Consider the following 18,033-nt stretch of genomic DNA (forward strand, 5'->3'; position numbering starts at 1 on the left):
CATTGCTTAAAAAGGGGGAGCAACCTGACAGTGATCTGTTTCTGTTGTCATCCCCTGCAGCTCTCCCAGATGGAAAGCACAAACTGTGTTAACTGATGGCTTTGCAGGTACTTTTAATGTATACATTTCTAATCATCAAACCAAATGCTGAGATTTGTTTTCTGTCCAATAATCTTCATTTTCTCTGAAATGGGAACTATTGATCCCTTATGTTTCACTTTAATCCAGAGTCTTTATTGCTGAACAAGTATTCTGAAATGTGGCTGTTGGATCATTCTTTCTAAATTAGACTTTCTTTGTTTGGTTTCTTTCCAGATGCACATAACTAGTCAGAAAGAAGTGTTCTTCAAGTTGCTTGACAGGCCAAGTGAAGAGACTTTGAAGAAAATCCTAAGCAGCAACCCAATACGGAACGGTTTGGGTTGGAAGGGGCCTTTAGAGGCCATGCAGTCCGACCCCCTGCAGTGAGCAGGGACATCTTCAACTAGATCAGGTTGCTCAGGGCCCCCCGTCCAGCCTGACCTTGAATGTTTCCAGGGGTGGGGCATCGAGCACCTCTCTGGGCAACCTGGGCCAGTGTTTCACCACCCTCATTGTAAAAAATTTTTTCCTTATATCCAGCCTAAATTTACCCTCTTTTAGTTTAAAACCATCACCCCTTGTCCTGTCAGCATCAGAGGCCACACAGAGCTGCCTGGATTACCCACCAGAAAGTTTATTCCAGAGAAAGGCATTGATGCATGGGCATGAGTGTTTGGAGCAAAACAGAAAACAGCTGTCTATGGACATGATTATGTCCCAAAATTAACTCGTATGCTTTTGGCAAACAGTATTAAATGTTCCAAATTTCCACCTATTCATCCCATACCACTGCACCCAGTTCAGCGGAGCAGAAGCTGTTTGTACCAGCTGTAGTTCCCAGTGTGAACTCTGAGCTCACACAGGCCAGTGTTGCATGGAGACACCAACCCAGCTCTGAGCAAACCAGCTTGGAGACGGGCAACAGTAGGGGTACATCAGCACAGTACTTCGCCTGAGTTTATATCCTTAATAATACTCAGAGCAGGATTACCTAGCAAGGCAGAACCCAGTTAAGTTGACATCAGGATACTGGTGCTGTTGCCTCACTCAGCAAATCCTTTCTGTCATGTTAATTATTTACTGAAGTCATTTACTACTTAAACTGTGAAAGCTGAAATATATCTGTGAATTTTCCTTTTAATCTTTGGCTAATGATTTTTTAGTAGATAATCCAACAGAGATTATATGGTGGGTCTGTGGTTTTTGTTGCCAAGTTTATCTATGAATGAACTTTGCAGCTTTGAAAACACTGAGCTCGTTACAATAACTTGCCAAAAAAGCAATTACAAGCTGCTTTGAGGCTGGTACTTGTGTGCAGTCTCCTTTTACGTTATTGTTTGCTTTAAAGGAAATTAATCTCATAGGGTGAACCAGAGCTCCCATCCCAGAGGCTAGCCAGAATGCTGAAACATGTTTGTACTAGTCAGCAAATGGATGCGTATGTTCAGTTGAAATAACGCAGGTGGCTGGACCGTACCCTGAGTCACAGCGATTCCCAGGGCTTCCTCCAGCCCTGGGCAGCTGCGTGCTGCTCCCACACTGGAACGGGAATTAGTTCAGGGAACGGTGCCTTAATTACACGCTCTGTCAAAAGGGAGTTTGTCTCTGTGGAGTATCAGTCCTGCAGAGGAACAAGCCTTTCTGAAACCCTTAGCGTGAGTCAATTAAGGAACGACGCTCTGCAGGCTACACGCTCTCGTCTGTTTACGTATTTCATCTCCAAGTTATTTCTACTCTCAGTGGAATTTAATTCAGTCCTATAAACCTCTCTGTGACATGTGAAGGCTGAATGATAGTTAACATTGCATTCTGCACCTAAAATCTTGCTGGAAAGACCACAGATACCTACTCCGGCGCTGGCTGTAGAAAGAATTATTTCATAATGGGAGTGCAAGTAAATGTCATCAGCAAAAATTAATAAAGCTCATCAAAACTTCCTTTGCTGTCCAGCCACAAACACCACTTAAGACATGACTGACATCATTGAAAGGAAAAGCACATTTTTAAATGGAACAGAAAACAGTGTCTCTTGTATCATATAAACAAAGAAATTATTAAAGCGATAAGAAGATTTTATAATCCAAAATACAAATGTTTGCCCTTTCCTATGGGGAGGTTTCTAGAAACTAGCAGGAACTAATGTGCTGAGAGGGACAAGGCTCTGGCACCTCCACCTTGGTATAAGGTGAAGGAAAGCTGCCCGTGCCCCACCTCCAGCCAGGCGCGCTGGGCTCTCCCAGTGTAATAGCACAAAGTATTTCGTTTAATCTGTGGAAACAGGTTAAAGGTTCTCGAGAGGTTAAAAGGAAAATGCTACGGGGGTTTATGGGTTGATTTTTATGGCTATAGATAAGTGGGAAATGGGGTACTATAAGGAAGGCAAAACCACTGTGAACTTGGAAGTTGCGTAAGTTCTCAGCAAGGTGTCATCTTTGCGTGTCCTGGGTATGTTCTAGCGTCACTGAGGTGCTGCGGTAGAAATTTGAACAAATTGCTTAAGAAATAGATAAAAAATCTATTCTTAAAAAAAAAACCACCTTGGGATTTTTTGTTTTCTGGTAAAGGTAAATTCTGGAGAAAATGGCATGTTTTAAAAATCTTACTTTCATGTTTCCCAGTCAGCTGTACAAAAGACGGCTGAATTCATAATGTAGGTACAGGTTTGGCAAAAAAATCTCCTTGGTGTAGAATACTAAAATTCTGGCGTGCAGCTCAGAAAGCAAGAATCCTTTGGCAGGACTTGCTTTCACACCCAGAAAATGATAGATTTTTGTCTTTTCCCTCTTGTAGCCTCTGTCCCCATTGCTGCCAGTGTAATACAGTACAGCCTTTGGTGTCTTTTTTGCCAGATGAAACAGTTTCTTAACATGAAAAGGCTTCGTTGCCTTCATTGTTCCATTCTCTTCTATTTTTTTCGACAGCAATAACAGCAAGGGGGATCATGAATGCTTTGCATTTCCAGGAGGGCTTTATAAATGAAAGGCTCGAAGTTGTTTTTTCTTGACGCAGTTGTTCTCTGTTTCACTTGGGGCTTTTCCATTTGGTTCAGTGGATGCTGCGGGTCTTCAGCTTGGCGCAGAAGGACCCTCCTGAGCGAAGGGCAGCTGTCTGCCCATGTCGTCTGCACGGATGTTCCAACCAGATGTGGTTTGGCTCTACCCAGGCAAAGAGTTAACCAATTCTTACTCTTCGGAAATTGTTGGGAAGTTAAAAAAATACAACAGCTAGTGAGAGAACAGCAAAATACATCGTGTGAGGAGGACAAAAGGAACACTGTATTTTTCCAAGGTTGGGTGGTTTTTTTGTTGCACCAGAAGAGGAAAGGTGGTAAATTACTGAGCATTCCCCTTCTGTGCCTGCAATCTGAGCACCGCAGCATTAGCTAGGCAGGAGAAGATGCAGACACCTGGACTGATTAGAAACCAGATGTGAGAAAGCAAGCAGTGAAGTAAGAGCCTAAATGGTGAAAAAGAAATTAAGTGGGTTTGTTCTTTTTTTAGAATTTAATGAGGCTGGTGTTAATGCACTGGGGCCTCATTAGCAACTAAAAAATGGCTTTAAAGCTGGCCATCTCAAAGGCAATAACTCTGCTTTTGTTCTTGGTGGGCACTTTCAAGGATGTGTTACTGCAGGACCAGACACCTGCAAGCCCGTTGCAGTGGTGACATCTAGAGGATTCGAGCTCTCTGCATGGGCCACAGCTTCACGCTGTGGGAAGGATGGCCTTTCCCACCATGGGCCATTTCTGCTGCCAGCTAAACCAGTTTCACAGTGATGCAGCAGAGGAAAACATTTAAAAAACACTCTGTGTGCACATGTAACTGCCCCCTGAGAGAACACTGTGCTTTCCTCATTCTGCAGCCCTCATGTAGTTTCAGATTTCATTAACTAGTAGTGTGAGCTGCACTACTGCAAGTGAAGAATAGAAGAGCAAAATCTGTTACTTCGCTCCTGTGATTGATTGACTTATCAGAAGGTCTGTGTCTGGGGAAACTCTCTGATGCGGTTCCCAGAGCCGGGGTCAAGTGACGGTGTGTGATGCAGAGCAGATGCAGCTGTTGTGCTCTGGGGGCTATTTCCACTCTTCTCCTCCCGATCACCGACAGTATCTTGCCCTGGAAGCAGTGCACAAATAATCAGAATTATGACTCCAACTGCAGCTACGGTGAATCGATGCCTGTTTTCTAACAAGAGGCAACAGGCAGGTGTTCAGGCAGTGTGAGTATATAAAGAGAAGGTGTAACTGGCAGCTTAAACTCCCCTGCAGAGCTGCTCCTTCCCATTTCTTTGAGGCATGCCACTGCAGTACCTTCCTGAGAGCCCTGGGTTCGCTCAGCCTCCATGGTCCTGGCAGCTCCCACTCTTTACCTTGGCTCTTGAGTGCCTTGGCACAGAACTGTTCCGTGGCGGAGCTGCCAGGCTGCTTTGGGGCTTGCCGGCGGTGGAGATACCAGCCTTCTCCACCTCCCCTGTCCTGTGTGGCCAGCAACGCTTTCATGTTCAGTGCTTTTTTTTAACCAAGAAAGTAGATCCCTTGTTTCTCTGCCATTTTCTCCTTTAAAGCTGCATGAGAACAACGAGGTCTAGCAGGCAGAGTCAGCCTGGCCCAGTGCTTCCATGGGAACTATTAAACTGCAGCACTCAGAGAAATTATGAAATCTTTACTGGTAGAATTTAACAACCTACTTACGCTGGAGCCAACCAGGAGAGATTTATAAAGATGTAAAATAAGCTAATTCTGTTTTAAATTATTTTTAAAAATGAACAGCACAAACTGGCTTTAAAATCAAAGGGCAGATTTGACTTTTAAAAATGAGATTCTACTTTCTGAGGCCAAAACGAAATGCTGTTGACCCAAGAATTGAACAAATATTTGTGAGGAATAGCAGTGAGAAGGATTTCTGGAAAAGGGAAATTTGTAGTAGTCTCCATCTCTCTCAGGTCTGCTCCTCTGCTCCATACTATCCTAAAAGTCCTTGTCTGTGTAACTTCCCGTGCTCACAATACCTCCGTGTTACTTGTTTGCTCTTTCTCACAAAGCGCTGCGGTCACATCGGTGCCCAGATCAGCTGGGCACCCTGTTTGCACAGCATTTCTCAAAAAACCCCTTGGGCTGCACAGTCAGACCTGGACCTTGCCACACTTTTGGCATTAGTCACTTAAAAAAACAGAGGCCTGCAATTGCTTCATCACAAAGCCTGACGGAGAAGTGGGTAGCACTGTTAACCACTTCAGTTAAGGCTTATGTTAATTCTGTGAATAAGAGCATTGACATATGAATACAGTATGTGCAGGACAGAGCTTTTAACCAAGGCAGGATGCTGGCTAAGCCCCAGGACATCCAGTTGTTCTTTGCTTATTACACTGAACATACAGTTATGTTATCAACATTGTACATCTGAGTAAGACTTTGCTGGTTCAAGTGAAACACTTTGCTCAGTTCTTACTTGTTTTTTCCAAAAGGTTGTGTGATCTTTTCAGACACTGATTCAGAAATGAGTGTTCATGTCCTACTGGTTTAATTAGTCACATGGACTGAACAACATGCTTGCAGCGAAGCACACAGCTTCTTCGAGCTGGCTTGAGCCTTCTTCAGAAAGGCAAGGCTTGTGCTGTTTCAGGGTACAAGGAAAGCCGCAGAACTGGAAGGATGATCGCTGGGAATTGCGTGGTTCATAGGGAACATGGTACCTCACCAACTGTACAGGAGACCCTGAGCTTTTAAACTTACTTGACCTGCCCACTGGACAGTACCGTCTATGAATTACTTATCGCTCCTGGATGCAAGCCAGTGTTGTGGCAGGATTGCTCGCTCGGTTATTTGTTTCTGCCCGCGAGTGCTGTCTTGGCGTATGAAACCAGCCGGGTTTGTTTTTTCCTACCTTGGTTGATAAGAGCCAACAGATGTCAGTGCAGCCTGAATAACAAGAGGCTGTGTCGCTGCTCAGGGCTCTGCTTCTGCAGAAACATCCCTTGGTGGGAGCTTCACCATCAGACGACTGCAGCGTGCCTGGGAGAGGGGGAGAATGGTGCTGAGAACAGTATCGGTGTTTTAGGGGAGGCTGGAGAGGCTCTCACAGCTAAAAATATCCGCCCAAGTATTTTCAAAAACACATTCGAGGGTCTGTATAAACACACAGACTTTTGTTGACAGAACAAGACCGCTCATTTATGCAGTGTATTATCCTTGAAAACCTGCTCTGTTTACGCAGGGAGTCCCATGACAACCCCGGTTTGCTAAAGGTGCCACAATGGTCTCACAAATGTGTCACTTTGTCTGCTGGAGCGGGATGGGGGGAAGCAGGAAGTATCTGCAGGCTGTAGGAAAAGCAGTTAAGAAATGGAAATTGGCTGCTTTATCAAAATATTGCTTTACTGTTTTCACAAGTGCAATCCTGGTGGCTCTCTAGCCCAACCTGGGGCACCTCTTACATGGCAGGTTAATGCTAGATATGTCTATAAAGTAAAATTGGTGGAATTAGGTAGGTCATCTGGTTCTGTGATTTCTGAATGGAAGGAATTTGACAATGTGCTTTACTCTTTTCTCACCTGAAACCATAAATATTTTTTCAGGTGACAGCTGTAGGACCTAGAAAGGCACTGTATGGTCTTCAGTGGTTAAAAAAAAGACAGTATTTTTATATTGCTGAAGGAAAATTGAGGATGATGCTGAAAACTAAGATAGTCAGGAGGAAACCAACCATAAAGGTAGTCAAGGGAAAAGGTAGCAAATTTTAATGTATTCCACAGTGTGAAAAGTTTGTACTTTGGCATTTGGATGGTGGCACCAGCGGTTCTGTGCCCAGCGAAGCCTACCTGTCAGGGAGCAGTTCATCTCCCCAGAGCACAGGCTATTGTTACTTCTAAAAGACACCTACATGAGTGTCTTATGAAATTTGGCAAGAGGAATGAATCCAGGAGCAAATAGTCACACTTTAATTTGTGCCCACAATGTCAGTTTGACCCCATAAAGCAGCACTCTCAGATACAGCTACCCAAGTCCCACTTCACCTCTGGATGCCCTGCCCTTCTCCTTGCCACGGCCAGTCTTCCATCCCTCACTGCATTGTCAGGACCACAGAGAAGACAAATGCTGGATGAGGTGATGAAGGATCTCATGGAGATTGCTTCAGGATAACTAACATCTGCATAAAATCAATCAGGATATTAATAAGTTGGCTGCTTTTCTATTCAACCACCCACAGCGAAGTGCACAGCTTAGCTCCTGGAGTGCAGGACTTCACCCTGCAGCTTATGGGAGCCAAAGATGGACTGGAAGGGTATCAGTCAGAACTGACATTTACACCAGGATGTCATCCCCTCCCACAGCCACAGCTATATGCTCCAGTCTCCCCACACAAAGCCTTTGCCCTCTCTATATATGGAATGGACTAGATGAAGGTGGCTTTGCTCAGCCTACATCCTCGTGAGCCCCAGGGTGGGAAGCTGGAAGCCTGCTCTAGGAGCAGTAATGCTGCATTTGCTGACCATGTCTTCAGAACACCTTCCCATGACTAGAAGCACTAATAACTTTTGTCATTTTGTATCTGAAATACAATTCAAATGTAGCTAATTCTACCCATTGTGCCTTATCTGTGTATCATGTTTATTTTACAGATAAACTGGCTTTTAAGTCAAGACACGTGACAAGGTCACTGATGGTGGCTTTGTGTTTATAGGTATCAGGAACTCCTGGCTTTCAAACTTTCTGAAAGAAGACGAAAAGTTAACAGTTTAGACTGATACTTAAACAAGGATTTAGGAAACCAAGATTGAAATTAGGTGCTTAGTCACCCTTTTAAATCTAGGCTTCAGTGTAGGAAACAGAGGAATGGCAGTAAAATAAGTATTGGCCTGAAGCAAAGGACCAGAAGCAGAGACCAGATAGAACCTGCTTCAGCTAAAATTAATGGAAAACACTCGCAGTGTTCAGTGGGTGTTCAATCATATAGTCACTGAGCAAACTCCACAAACCCAGATTCCTCTCCTTATGCCCTAAAAGCCTTGTTTTGCAACTGGGTGGCATGATTTATTTTTCAAGGGTGCTCCAGCCACACTGCGAACAGCAGTCGTGGGGCCCATTTAAAAAGTTAACTGCTTTACTTGAGATGCTGTTAACAGAGGTGCCAGGCTGCAGCCACCTACACTGGAAAAGCTGAGTGCAGATCAGCGCACTGGAGAGCGGACTGCCTGTGGGAGGGCAGCGCCAGGAGCTCATGAGCGGGTCTGACACATGAGTGTTTTGCAACAAGAAGTGAACATTGCATGTATATAGATCACTTACAGTAATAGGGGTGGGAGTTTGAGTTCAATCAATTATTTTCCCTCCCAAGGCATAAATAAATACAAATTTGACTCATTTACATGTCTCTTGCTCACATATTTCCTGCCGTTGATCAAAATTTTTTTGCTTATGTGTCTTTGTCTCTTCTTTTAACACTGCAGTCTCACAGTTATTGCCTCTCTCCCTCTCTTCCTTGGTATTTTTTTACATTCCCAGATGGCCCACAATGCTTTTTAACCTCTCCACTTCCCGCCACCCCATTGCAGATGGTAGAAACAACAGAATTAAAAATATAGAAAGATCTGCAGCTCAGGGCAGGACAACTCTCTATTCCCTTCCTTCCCTGCTGGGAGTCAGGAAGAGACAGGGTCTTCAGTCTCCCCCACCCTGCTTGGCTGCCAGAGGAGCAGGAGCGGTAGAGGAGGTGTACGGAGGAGCAGCAAACTCTACAGCCATGACACTGCTGCAGGCTCTGTGCCTCAGAAAGCCCTCTTATGTCCCTGATGTGAAGAACTCCTCCTGGGCTGGTACAGCTGTGCCTCGTCCCAGCGGGCAGCTGAGGTTTACAAGCTCTCACTTCAATATGCATGGGCAGTCTCCTTCTTGTGATGCTTGCTGCTTAAGGCGTTTGAATAAAGCTGAACGCATCGCCACAAGCTATGCAGTTTGTCGTGCACAGGTGGAGTGGGGTAGATATGTAGTCTGTGGCTGTGGGCATGACCAGTGCCCTTCGGAAACACATTCTTTAACTGCATTTTGTGAACCCCACCTAATCTGTGCTTTCTAAGCCTGAATCTGTCCTACAGCATAAATGCTGCAAGTGTAATGCAGATGAACAATATTCATATGTGGCAGAAGATGGTTTGTTCTTCAAGGTAATTTCCTTTGCTATCGTTGAAACTGTGTGTGATTTCAAACAGCTGTCACTCTGTGTCATGCATTCTTTGCTCAGACTAAATATGTGACCTTATCCTTGCTGTCACTTTTTGCCACCAACTAAAACTGGTGTAAGCTGGGAAGCTGATGAACCATGCTTCTGATATTGTTAACAGCTGGGATTTGAGTAACTGCATCTATACTGTAACTATAGGCAGGGCCATAGCCAGGACTACACCAGGGTGTGAAATTTCTGATTTCCTGAAACAGTAATTGTTAATTTTACGAGTTATTCTAGGGGTTTAGAATAACAGGATGAGGGAAAGCTTGTCTTCCACTTTGAAATCCTACTTCGTTTTCAGATTTCTACTTCAGATCGTTCCTGGGAGACGATGGCCGTTACAGCAAACGGCTTAGTGTGCTTTGCAGAACTTGTCACCTGTGCTAGAAAGGTTTTCCAAGTAACAAAACCAAGACGGGCTGATCTTAAACTTGTCTTGCTATGAACTGTACAAGCAGGAGAACTCTGCCTGTCTACCTACAGAGCCAGGGGGACAAATTCACAGGCAGAATGCTGCTTTCTAGCTTCACATTTTACCTTTTGGGTTTGACTGGATATTTTTTTTTAGCTCTCAACCTTTACGAGTTTGCTTTCCTTTTGCAGGTGGTACATCGGTAAATCCCCACAACATGGTGTGCTTCACAGAACTGTCCTGTCTGTAAGTAAAACCTTCCTCTTGTTCCAGTGTCGTGCCAAAAAGCACAGGAAATAAAAGAAAACCCCTGTTAATAATCCTCTAGGCTGACCTTTACATTTTCTTGGTATATTACATTCTCAGGGATGTGTTCATCAGAAGGACGAACTCAGTCCCAGAGGAAAAGGCATTGCAGCGGTGGAGGCAGAGAGTGAGTCATGTGGGCACCTCCAGCCTGACGTGAGGTGGATTAATTCCTGCAACAGGCAGCAACTGTTGCTGAAGCCTGGGCTCACAGCGATATGTAAAGTGAACTTGTCTCCTGTACAAGGATTTAATTTGTACACTTACTAATCACCGTAAAATCCACGCAGCAGCGTATTGATTAGGTGCCTTGGGTGGTGCATAGGCAACACAATCAATGGGAAGAAGGACATGTTCTCTCCCTTTGCTCAGGTGATGCCTTTCTCCAGGAAGAGACCCGCTGACTTCCCACAGCATAACTCGCAGGAGTGAAGAGGTAAGAACCTGGCCATCAGTTACCAGACCTGACTGAAAGTGAGTCAAACAGAAAATAAACTTGTTGAAATAACTAACATCCTTCCTACGAGGGACACGCATGCACAGTCTCTCCTTACGGAATAGCTGCAAGTCTTTCCGGGCATGCTCCCACTGCGAAGCGTTTGCTCATGTCTCTGCCTGAGCCCAAACTCACAGACCATTCAAACACGTTTCCTGAACTTTGCTCGTGCATCCCCTCTTACCATCGCTGGTTGTTCCTGGAACCACTCTGGGAACAGGATGCCAGGGAGCCAGTTTGCAGAGAAGCCCGAGCTCCCTCCTGCAGGACAGGGCTCGGGATGAGCCTCACCGAAACACCACCATTGCCTGCCAGGAGCACTGCTCCTCCTCTTCTGCTTCAGCGCAAAGCCAAACGGGTTGATTTTAGCCTGGTTCCCAAGGCTAGGAGTAACAAAAGGTACAAAAAAGAGAGCTTGTCAGCTCACCTGGTTAACAGTGACCTCCGTGGGCAGCTCTGTCACTCCTGCAGGGCAGTTCCTGCCCTGTCAAATCTGTCCTGCTGAGTCAGCAACAGAAACGCTCGAAAGGTTCCATATAGGGTTTGACCTGCTCAGCCTTTTGGATGGTGTTACGGAAGAGGGAAGAGAGGGTCGCTGCAGCCCTCTTAACAGATCTATCCTTCTGCTGACACTGACTCGCAGAAGATTTTGCAAGACAAATTTGTATCAAGAAGGCATCTAACTTGCACAGAAAGGAGAAACCGAGATTTCAGTGGGAACCACAGCTGCTATTTGCAGAAGACAGGCTACAGCACAGATAGCTGGTTGGAGAGGTATAGCTCCAGAGTGCAGGATGTGTGGCCAGGCCCCAGGGAGTATTAGTCATATTACAAGTGAATGTTCAGAGCTGGCTGGAGATGAGTATAAAATACAGTATGACAAAGTTGGCAGTACCATGCATGGAGCGTGCTGCCAGAGGGGGGGATGTTACCACAACCAGCATCATCACCCCAAGCCAGGTAAGCTGACAGCAACTGAGGAGGTGAATTTGAAGTTTGTTGCGAGGAAGCAGATGTGGTGCCTCCAGAAGAGAGGGGGAGAGTGAGAGAGCAAGCACCGTCGTTAACTTCTCCACAGGATGATGGTGTTGGTAGAAAGTAACGAGAAGCCACTGACAAATACGAGTGTGTGTGGCAGGAAGCAAAAAAAAACCTGGGGCACGAAATGGCGCACGTCTCAGTGTCACGTCCTTATTTCCAGCGGGCTGAGATGTGGTGGAGGAGCTCAGCCGCAGTGTCCAGACTGGATGTGAGCTCTCCCGCGGACCTGGGCTCTTCCCACCTGCCGCAGCATCCCCACCACATCCTGGCTGCTGGGATGTCGCCCCGACTCCCGACCTGGATCCCATGCTGGGGTGAGAGCCTCACCGAGGCCCTCAGGGTGAAATATCAAGCCGGCGCTAGCCACGGTGGTTTGGGGTGCCGGAGATGGGAAGAACTGACCCGACGGCTCTCCCGGCTGCCCCATCCCGTGCCGTGTCCGCAGGGATGCGCCGGCCGGTGGCTCCCCTCGGGGAAGGGAGCCCGCAGAGCCCCAGCCGACCCCGGGCACGGCGGGACGGCGCTACCTTCACCCCGCGGGGGGGCCGGAGGAGAGCCCCAGGTGTGTGTGTGTGTGGGGGGTGTCCCCCTACCCCACCCCACCCCGCCACCGCCGGGAGGCTGCGGCGGGGGCCGCTTTCCAGAGAATACGGTAAACATGTCCGCATCACGTGTGGCCGCCCGCCGGCCGCGGCGCGGGGACCGGCGGAGGGAGGGACGGAGGGGCGGGCGGGACGGGACGGCTCGGCTCGGCTCGGGACGGGACGGACGCCGCTCCGCAGCCGCCACGCTTTAAGAGGCCGCCGGGCGCCGCCGCCTCGCCCTGCCCGGCCCGGCGGAGAGCATGCCCGCGGCGCGGTAGGGCGGGCAGCTCCGGCACCATGGGGCTCTGCTACAGCCTGCGCTCCCGCCTGGCCGCCGCGCACCCCTCCGCGCCCTACGGCGGCCAGGCGGACATCCCCCCCCCCGCCGCGGCGGCGGGGGAGCACGGAGACCCGCAGGTGCGGCACCGGCTGCGGCAGGACCTGATGGCCAAGGAGCGGGCGGACAAGAAGAGGAGCAAAAGCATCGACAAGACGCTGAAGGCGGAGAAGCGGGAGTACAAGCAGACGCACCGGCTGCTGCTGCTCGGTGAGCAGAGGCGGGAGCGGGGCGGGAGCGGCCCCGCACGGCCCGGCAGGTGCGGGGCCGCCCGGAAGCCGCTGGCAGCGCCGGGGCACGGCGGCCGCGGGTGGGCCGGGCCGGGCTCGGGGGGGCGGCCGCGCCCCGGCGCCTCCAGCCCCGCCGCCCACGGGCGGGGGTGGGGTGGGGTCGCCGCGCCCCCGTGTGCGTGTGTGGGGGGGCTCTCGGGGGTGCCGTGCCCGGCCGGGAGGGCGGCTGGCCCTGTGCTGGGGACTCGTAGCCAACCGGGGGGAGACGGCACCCCTCCTCATCCTCCTTCGTCCCCGCGAAGGTGGTGTGTCCGCCTCACACCCCCCCGCCCCGACCAGTTATTGACATGAAGCCCGTTACTGGGAGCCCAGAAGGAGAGGTCTTTAAGCTGGTGCGACTCTTCTGTACACCGAAAGCCTGAGTTTTTATACGTGCGTTAATTTGCTGCCGCCTCTCGAAGTGCACGCGCGGGAAGTTGCGGGCTGTGAGGCTGAGGGTTGCGCTCCCCGCACCGGCACCTGCTCGCTGCGCGGCAGCTCCCCGGGCTGTGCGGGGGGTGCTGCGGCGTGGGGACAGCTCCGGCACCCGGCTCCCTCCCTGTGGAAAGACACCTTCTCTTTACCTGCTCGCGTGGTGTCTGAGCTTGTCCGTTACGTGACCCCAACGCCCGCGGCTGCAGGAAGTCACGTATCGGCCTCCAGGTAAGTCAAGGGGGTTCGGAAATGCTTCTACTCCCCCTTCCCCCAGCAGGCTGCAGGTGGAGCGCGGATTGTCCTGCACAAGTGCGTTGCTAAACTCTGAACATCTTGGAATAATGGAGAGTATTTTTAAATGAATAACTTAAGAGCATCCTACACCCTGAGGCGTGTGTGGTACCACACGGGATAAATGGCAAGATTTGGCCCTGATTTTTTCGGCGTGTGTTTGTAACCTGTAATAGAGGAGCTGACTTTTGAGGAGCTTTAGAAAGCAATATTGGACATAATTTTCTGAGTCTTAGTGGTGAAAGTTTTTATTCTAGAAGTGCAGCCGCTTTTGATGTGGTTGTAGCTATACCGATGTGTGTTCATAAAGGTGTGCTTGCTTCTTATGGGAAGGGGGGTGAGCAACACATATGTAAAGACTAAAGCTTTTGCGCTGTGACTGTATTGGTAAGAAATCACAAGTCTAACCACTGTGGCTTTCCTTTCAAGCACAGGCTATGCTGTAGGTATTTTACAGTTTGTTTGGTGTTTTTATTTTAACATATTTTGAGTTTGTTCTGTAGTGAACAAGTGCTTGCAGAAGGAGCTCTGAGAATTGCTTTTTCTTTGTAGACTCAATAATTAGGGGAAAGAAAACAGTAAGGCTAATGTTGGTATTCATCTGCAAGCCTTTAAGTCGTAAAGGTTATCTGATAGGCTTCTGTATTTGCAGTAGGCAATATTTCAGGTGCCTGCTTTTTAATATTGCTTCTAACATGTTGTGCCACAGAAGCGGTTTTTGCAGAAACAGCATTAAACATTGAGTGGGTTAAACAACATATCTTAGCCGTTTATAATTATCTGTGGTGAAGCCAACTGTAGAGAGAGCATTCTTTGTCGAAGTACTGATTTATAAATCTGATGGATGTGAGTCAGTGTTATGCTGGCAGTGGTTTATTATATTTCAGCCTGGACTTGAATAGCAGGAAGTCACTTCTTGGCCCTCTTGTAAATCTTGGGATGCCTAAGAGACCCATTTCCCTGCTCCTTGCGCAGGGACTGTCAGTCTTCCAGTTAGCTTCCTTCCCTTGCTGCTTCTCCCCTGCATCCCGCTCTCACTGTTACTTTGTGAATTTTCTATTTCTAAACTGGAATAAGAGGTTTAGGGGTATATTTGGTTGTACTTTATGTACATCTGCAGGTATTACTGCCACAGCTGCATGTGTCTCTGCTGAAACTTCACCTAGATGCTTATGGATTGCGCATGCAAATAGTGCAGGACAGTAAAATTGAATGAGCGGGAGAGGAGCATCTAGCTGGGATTTAAAGCTGCAACTGAGTCTCTTTCCAAAGAATGGATTTAGGGTGGGGAAAGAAAAGGCTGAAGAAGCACAGAGCCAGGGGTGTCTCCTTGCTTGGGGTTGAAGGCTCGATGGCAAAAGCTGCACCAGGTGCTCATGGTTTCTTACTTGTGCTCCCAACCTTTTAGGCTGATGCGCTCCTGCAGGAGCGTATTGCTGGCACAGAGAGCAAAGGGGACACAGGTGGCTGCTCTTACTTTGAGGGTAACAGAATTTAAATGAAGCCTGCACTGAAGCTTCAGGTCTGCTCCATCCCCAAGACTAAACTATTTTTGACATATGACGTAAGGCTGAAAAGCTGCGCTGCAAATCTGGAGTGTTTCCTCATATCGCATTCATACCGAATACAGGAGCACACACAGTCACAGGTGTCTGTGCCTGCGTGTGTTTCGATCCTGTTGTGTATACAACATCCCTTACAGCGGTAAGCTCTAGTCTGTTAACACAGAGTGTTAGATTAGTGCTCTTAAGCACGACTGGTGCTTGATGCTCCCATGTTGCAGTTCCTCTTTTGGAAGGACAAGTTCCTCCTTTATCAGAGTGCTCAAGGCTGTGCAGTGCACGGGTGTAGTTACTCAGTGGATATCTGTTTGTCCTGTTACTTGATTTTAGGTCGCCTCAATATTTTTTCAGTCCTTTTTCATTCCACAAATGTATAAGGTAAATTTCTGATCCCTGAAACCTCTCTTAATTTCAGTAGAGCAAAGTTCTTACACCTGCTCTATTTTTGAAGCAATCATCTGACCTCGTACTTGCAGGAGAGCAGGTTTTTTGCTCTGTTTTTGTGAAAGGAAAATGCACAATCAGGTGTAATCTCATTGTATTTTGTTTAGTGTACTGTACAAGTCACAACTTCAAGATTACAATCAACGTTGTGTTGGCAACATAGTGTGAGTTCAGGGTTACTACTGGGTATTGGAGGTTGATTTTCAGTGTGTGTGGGGTTGTTTTTTGTTTGAGAACAACCCTGGCTCTAAAACTGAAAGTGTGTGCTTGTGGGGGGAAAGATTTTAAACTTTGCCATAAAAAAATTCCATTCTGTATGTGCTTTCTCGTTTGTGACAATAATGTGTGTCCTCCTCTATCACTTTAAGACTTTAAAGTATATTTCAACTTAAATTATGTTTTGTGTTTTTTTTTTTAATCTTACAACAAATATTATATGCAAACAAAGAATTGTAGCCCTGTCTGAGGAGTTTTAATGCTTTTGATCAGTTAGTATTTTCCTACAAGAACCTACTCTGAAACTGTTGCTCAGCTCTCCCGGTGTATGTGTTGGGCTGGTCTCCTCTCGGTGCTTTACCAATCTTTGTGTACTTAGTTTTCTCACTCTCTCAGGCTGAACTCTTACCCATGTAAAAAGTATGTGTAGCTTATTCCCATATTGAAAAGGAAATGTGGATGTCAATACACCAGTGTAGATATATGCAATTGTCGTCTTAGCTGTTCATAGTAAACTACAATATGTTAAATAATGGCCATTCTGAACCTTACCTACATCAGTGCTTAAGTAAAAGTGCTTCTAACAGAAATATTTATATTGGTACAAATATGAATATAGGGCATGCAAATTTGAAGTTTTTATAGGGGGAATATATTATACAGGAAGAAAAACATACTTTAAAAAGCTAGGAAATATCAGCGTGAAGACTGACCACAGTCACCCTCTCTGTGTGTATGCTGCATGGTAAGCCCCTCCAGACCATATAATTAAAGACTGTCTTGTATGGTTTACATTGTATTTTTTTTCCACAGGGCTTGTACTTCATTCAGGGCACAAGATGGATGTTGTGCAGTGAATGAGCAGCTATTCAATATTCTTATCCTCCTCATACAATGTGTCACCCTGTGCCCTATTTACGACACAGCAGCCGTACCCTGTACTGAATAAAGAACTGTTGAACTCCGCATGGGCTTTTCTGTAGTACTGATCACTGCAGGGACTGAATGCTTCATAAATGCCAGTGCACGGCACTGCTGTGAAATGAGGTGGTATCGTTCTTTCGTGGATGCTGGAGAGGGAAATGCTGCGAAAGACTAAAGCTAAAATTGTCCGAAGCTACCACCGATTTTAAATGCTCAGTCTTTGCCTATTTCTCCACAGTATTCAGCTTTTTTTAAAAACAACTCATATGTTCAGAGCATGGGCCTTATGGCTGTGAACAGTTAGCACTTTTGCAAGGTGAGCTTTAGATGCTCTTAAGCGCAATCCAGGGAGCGAGAAGCACAGATGGGCGCCTGCTGTGGAAGCTGCGTGCTGCTCGGTTGGCCGTGGTAGCTCTGCAACAGAATGAAGCTGTCCTGGTTCTCCAGGGCAGCATTTAATCCCACAAGATAACCTTTCTCTTGGTGCCATCCCCTGTATTGCTCGCTTACAGCAAGGTGGCTATCCTGATGCTGCTTCTCTCAAGGATCACGTGGGTGGGGAGCAGAAGACACCCAGTTATAAAGATGGTCAAGAGCTTGAACATGTGCCTAAATTCCATGTCATAGGCACTTGTCCTTGTCGACAATAGTTTCATTCACTTACAACTGATTTGTTTCTTGTGCCCCATCTATTGTGAGCGAGAGGGGGCATAAGCCCCGCAAAAAAGCATATGAGCTGCCTTAGAAGGATTGCGTAAAAGATGTACAGAACAGAATAGACTAAAAACGTAGAGGGAGCCTTTATTCTGGCAATTCCTAATTCTTGAGAACAGGACCAACCAAGTTGGTATTTAATTTCCCCTTTAAGAAAAGCAGGAATAGGAACACCAAAAAAATCGTGGGTTCGGTCCTAGGGGATGCTGGTGATGTGGGTCTCCTGTAACTGGGCTCCTCTGCCGAACAACGTGCCCCCTGTGCCCTGCGATAGCAGCTCTCAGGGCAGCAGTACGTGGTTGTGCTCCAGATGGACTGTCATTAGTGGTGAAGGAATTATGATATTTTCCAATAGGCTTCCCAGTAATTACCAAATACTACAAGAACACTTGGACATGGGAATCTCTGTGGTTTCCATGTGCCCAGGACTTCCCAGTGCAATCATGACGATCCTGCTGTGGACATCAGGAGGTGGTATGCTAATTATGGGTCTTCCTTTATGACAAAGAGCCTCTGCAAGATGAGTTCTGCTTGGTTCCCACGGCTGGATACAAAATGAGCTCTATGGCATAGAGTGCTGCCTGTTCAGTTGGTAAACAGAGATCTGGGTCTGGAGCATGTTCACCCTGAACAAAAATACCTGGAAAGCTTTGCAGTCTTTAACAAGGTTTTGTCCAGTATGCAAGCATCGCTGGCTCCA

The 18,033-nt window shown here is 47.2% G+C and overlaps 1 protein-coding gene across 1 annotated transcript in view; it reads left to right on the plus strand.

Annotated features, from left to right (window-relative positions):
* The first annotated feature begins 12,310 nt into the window (after positions 1 to 12,310).
* GNAS (GNAS complex locus) overlaps positions 12,311 to 18,033 on the plus strand; it is a 161,433-nt gene continuing 155,710 nt past the window's right edge. The window contains exon 1 of the mRNA XM_064465315.1: positions 12,311 to 12,688. Within this exon, the coding sequence (XP_064321385.1) occupies positions 12,439 to 12,688 (250 nt within the window). The 5' untranslated portion in view covers positions 12,311 to 12,438. The remainder of the gene's footprint in view (positions 12,689 to 18,033) is intronic.

Source organism: Phalacrocorax carbo, chromosome 14 (assembly GCF_963921805.1).
Source record: "Phalacrocorax carbo chromosome 14, bPhaCar2.1, whole genome shotgun sequence".
Taxonomy (NCBI): domain Eukaryota; kingdom Metazoa; phylum Chordata; class Aves; order Suliformes; family Phalacrocoracidae; genus Phalacrocorax; species Phalacrocorax carbo.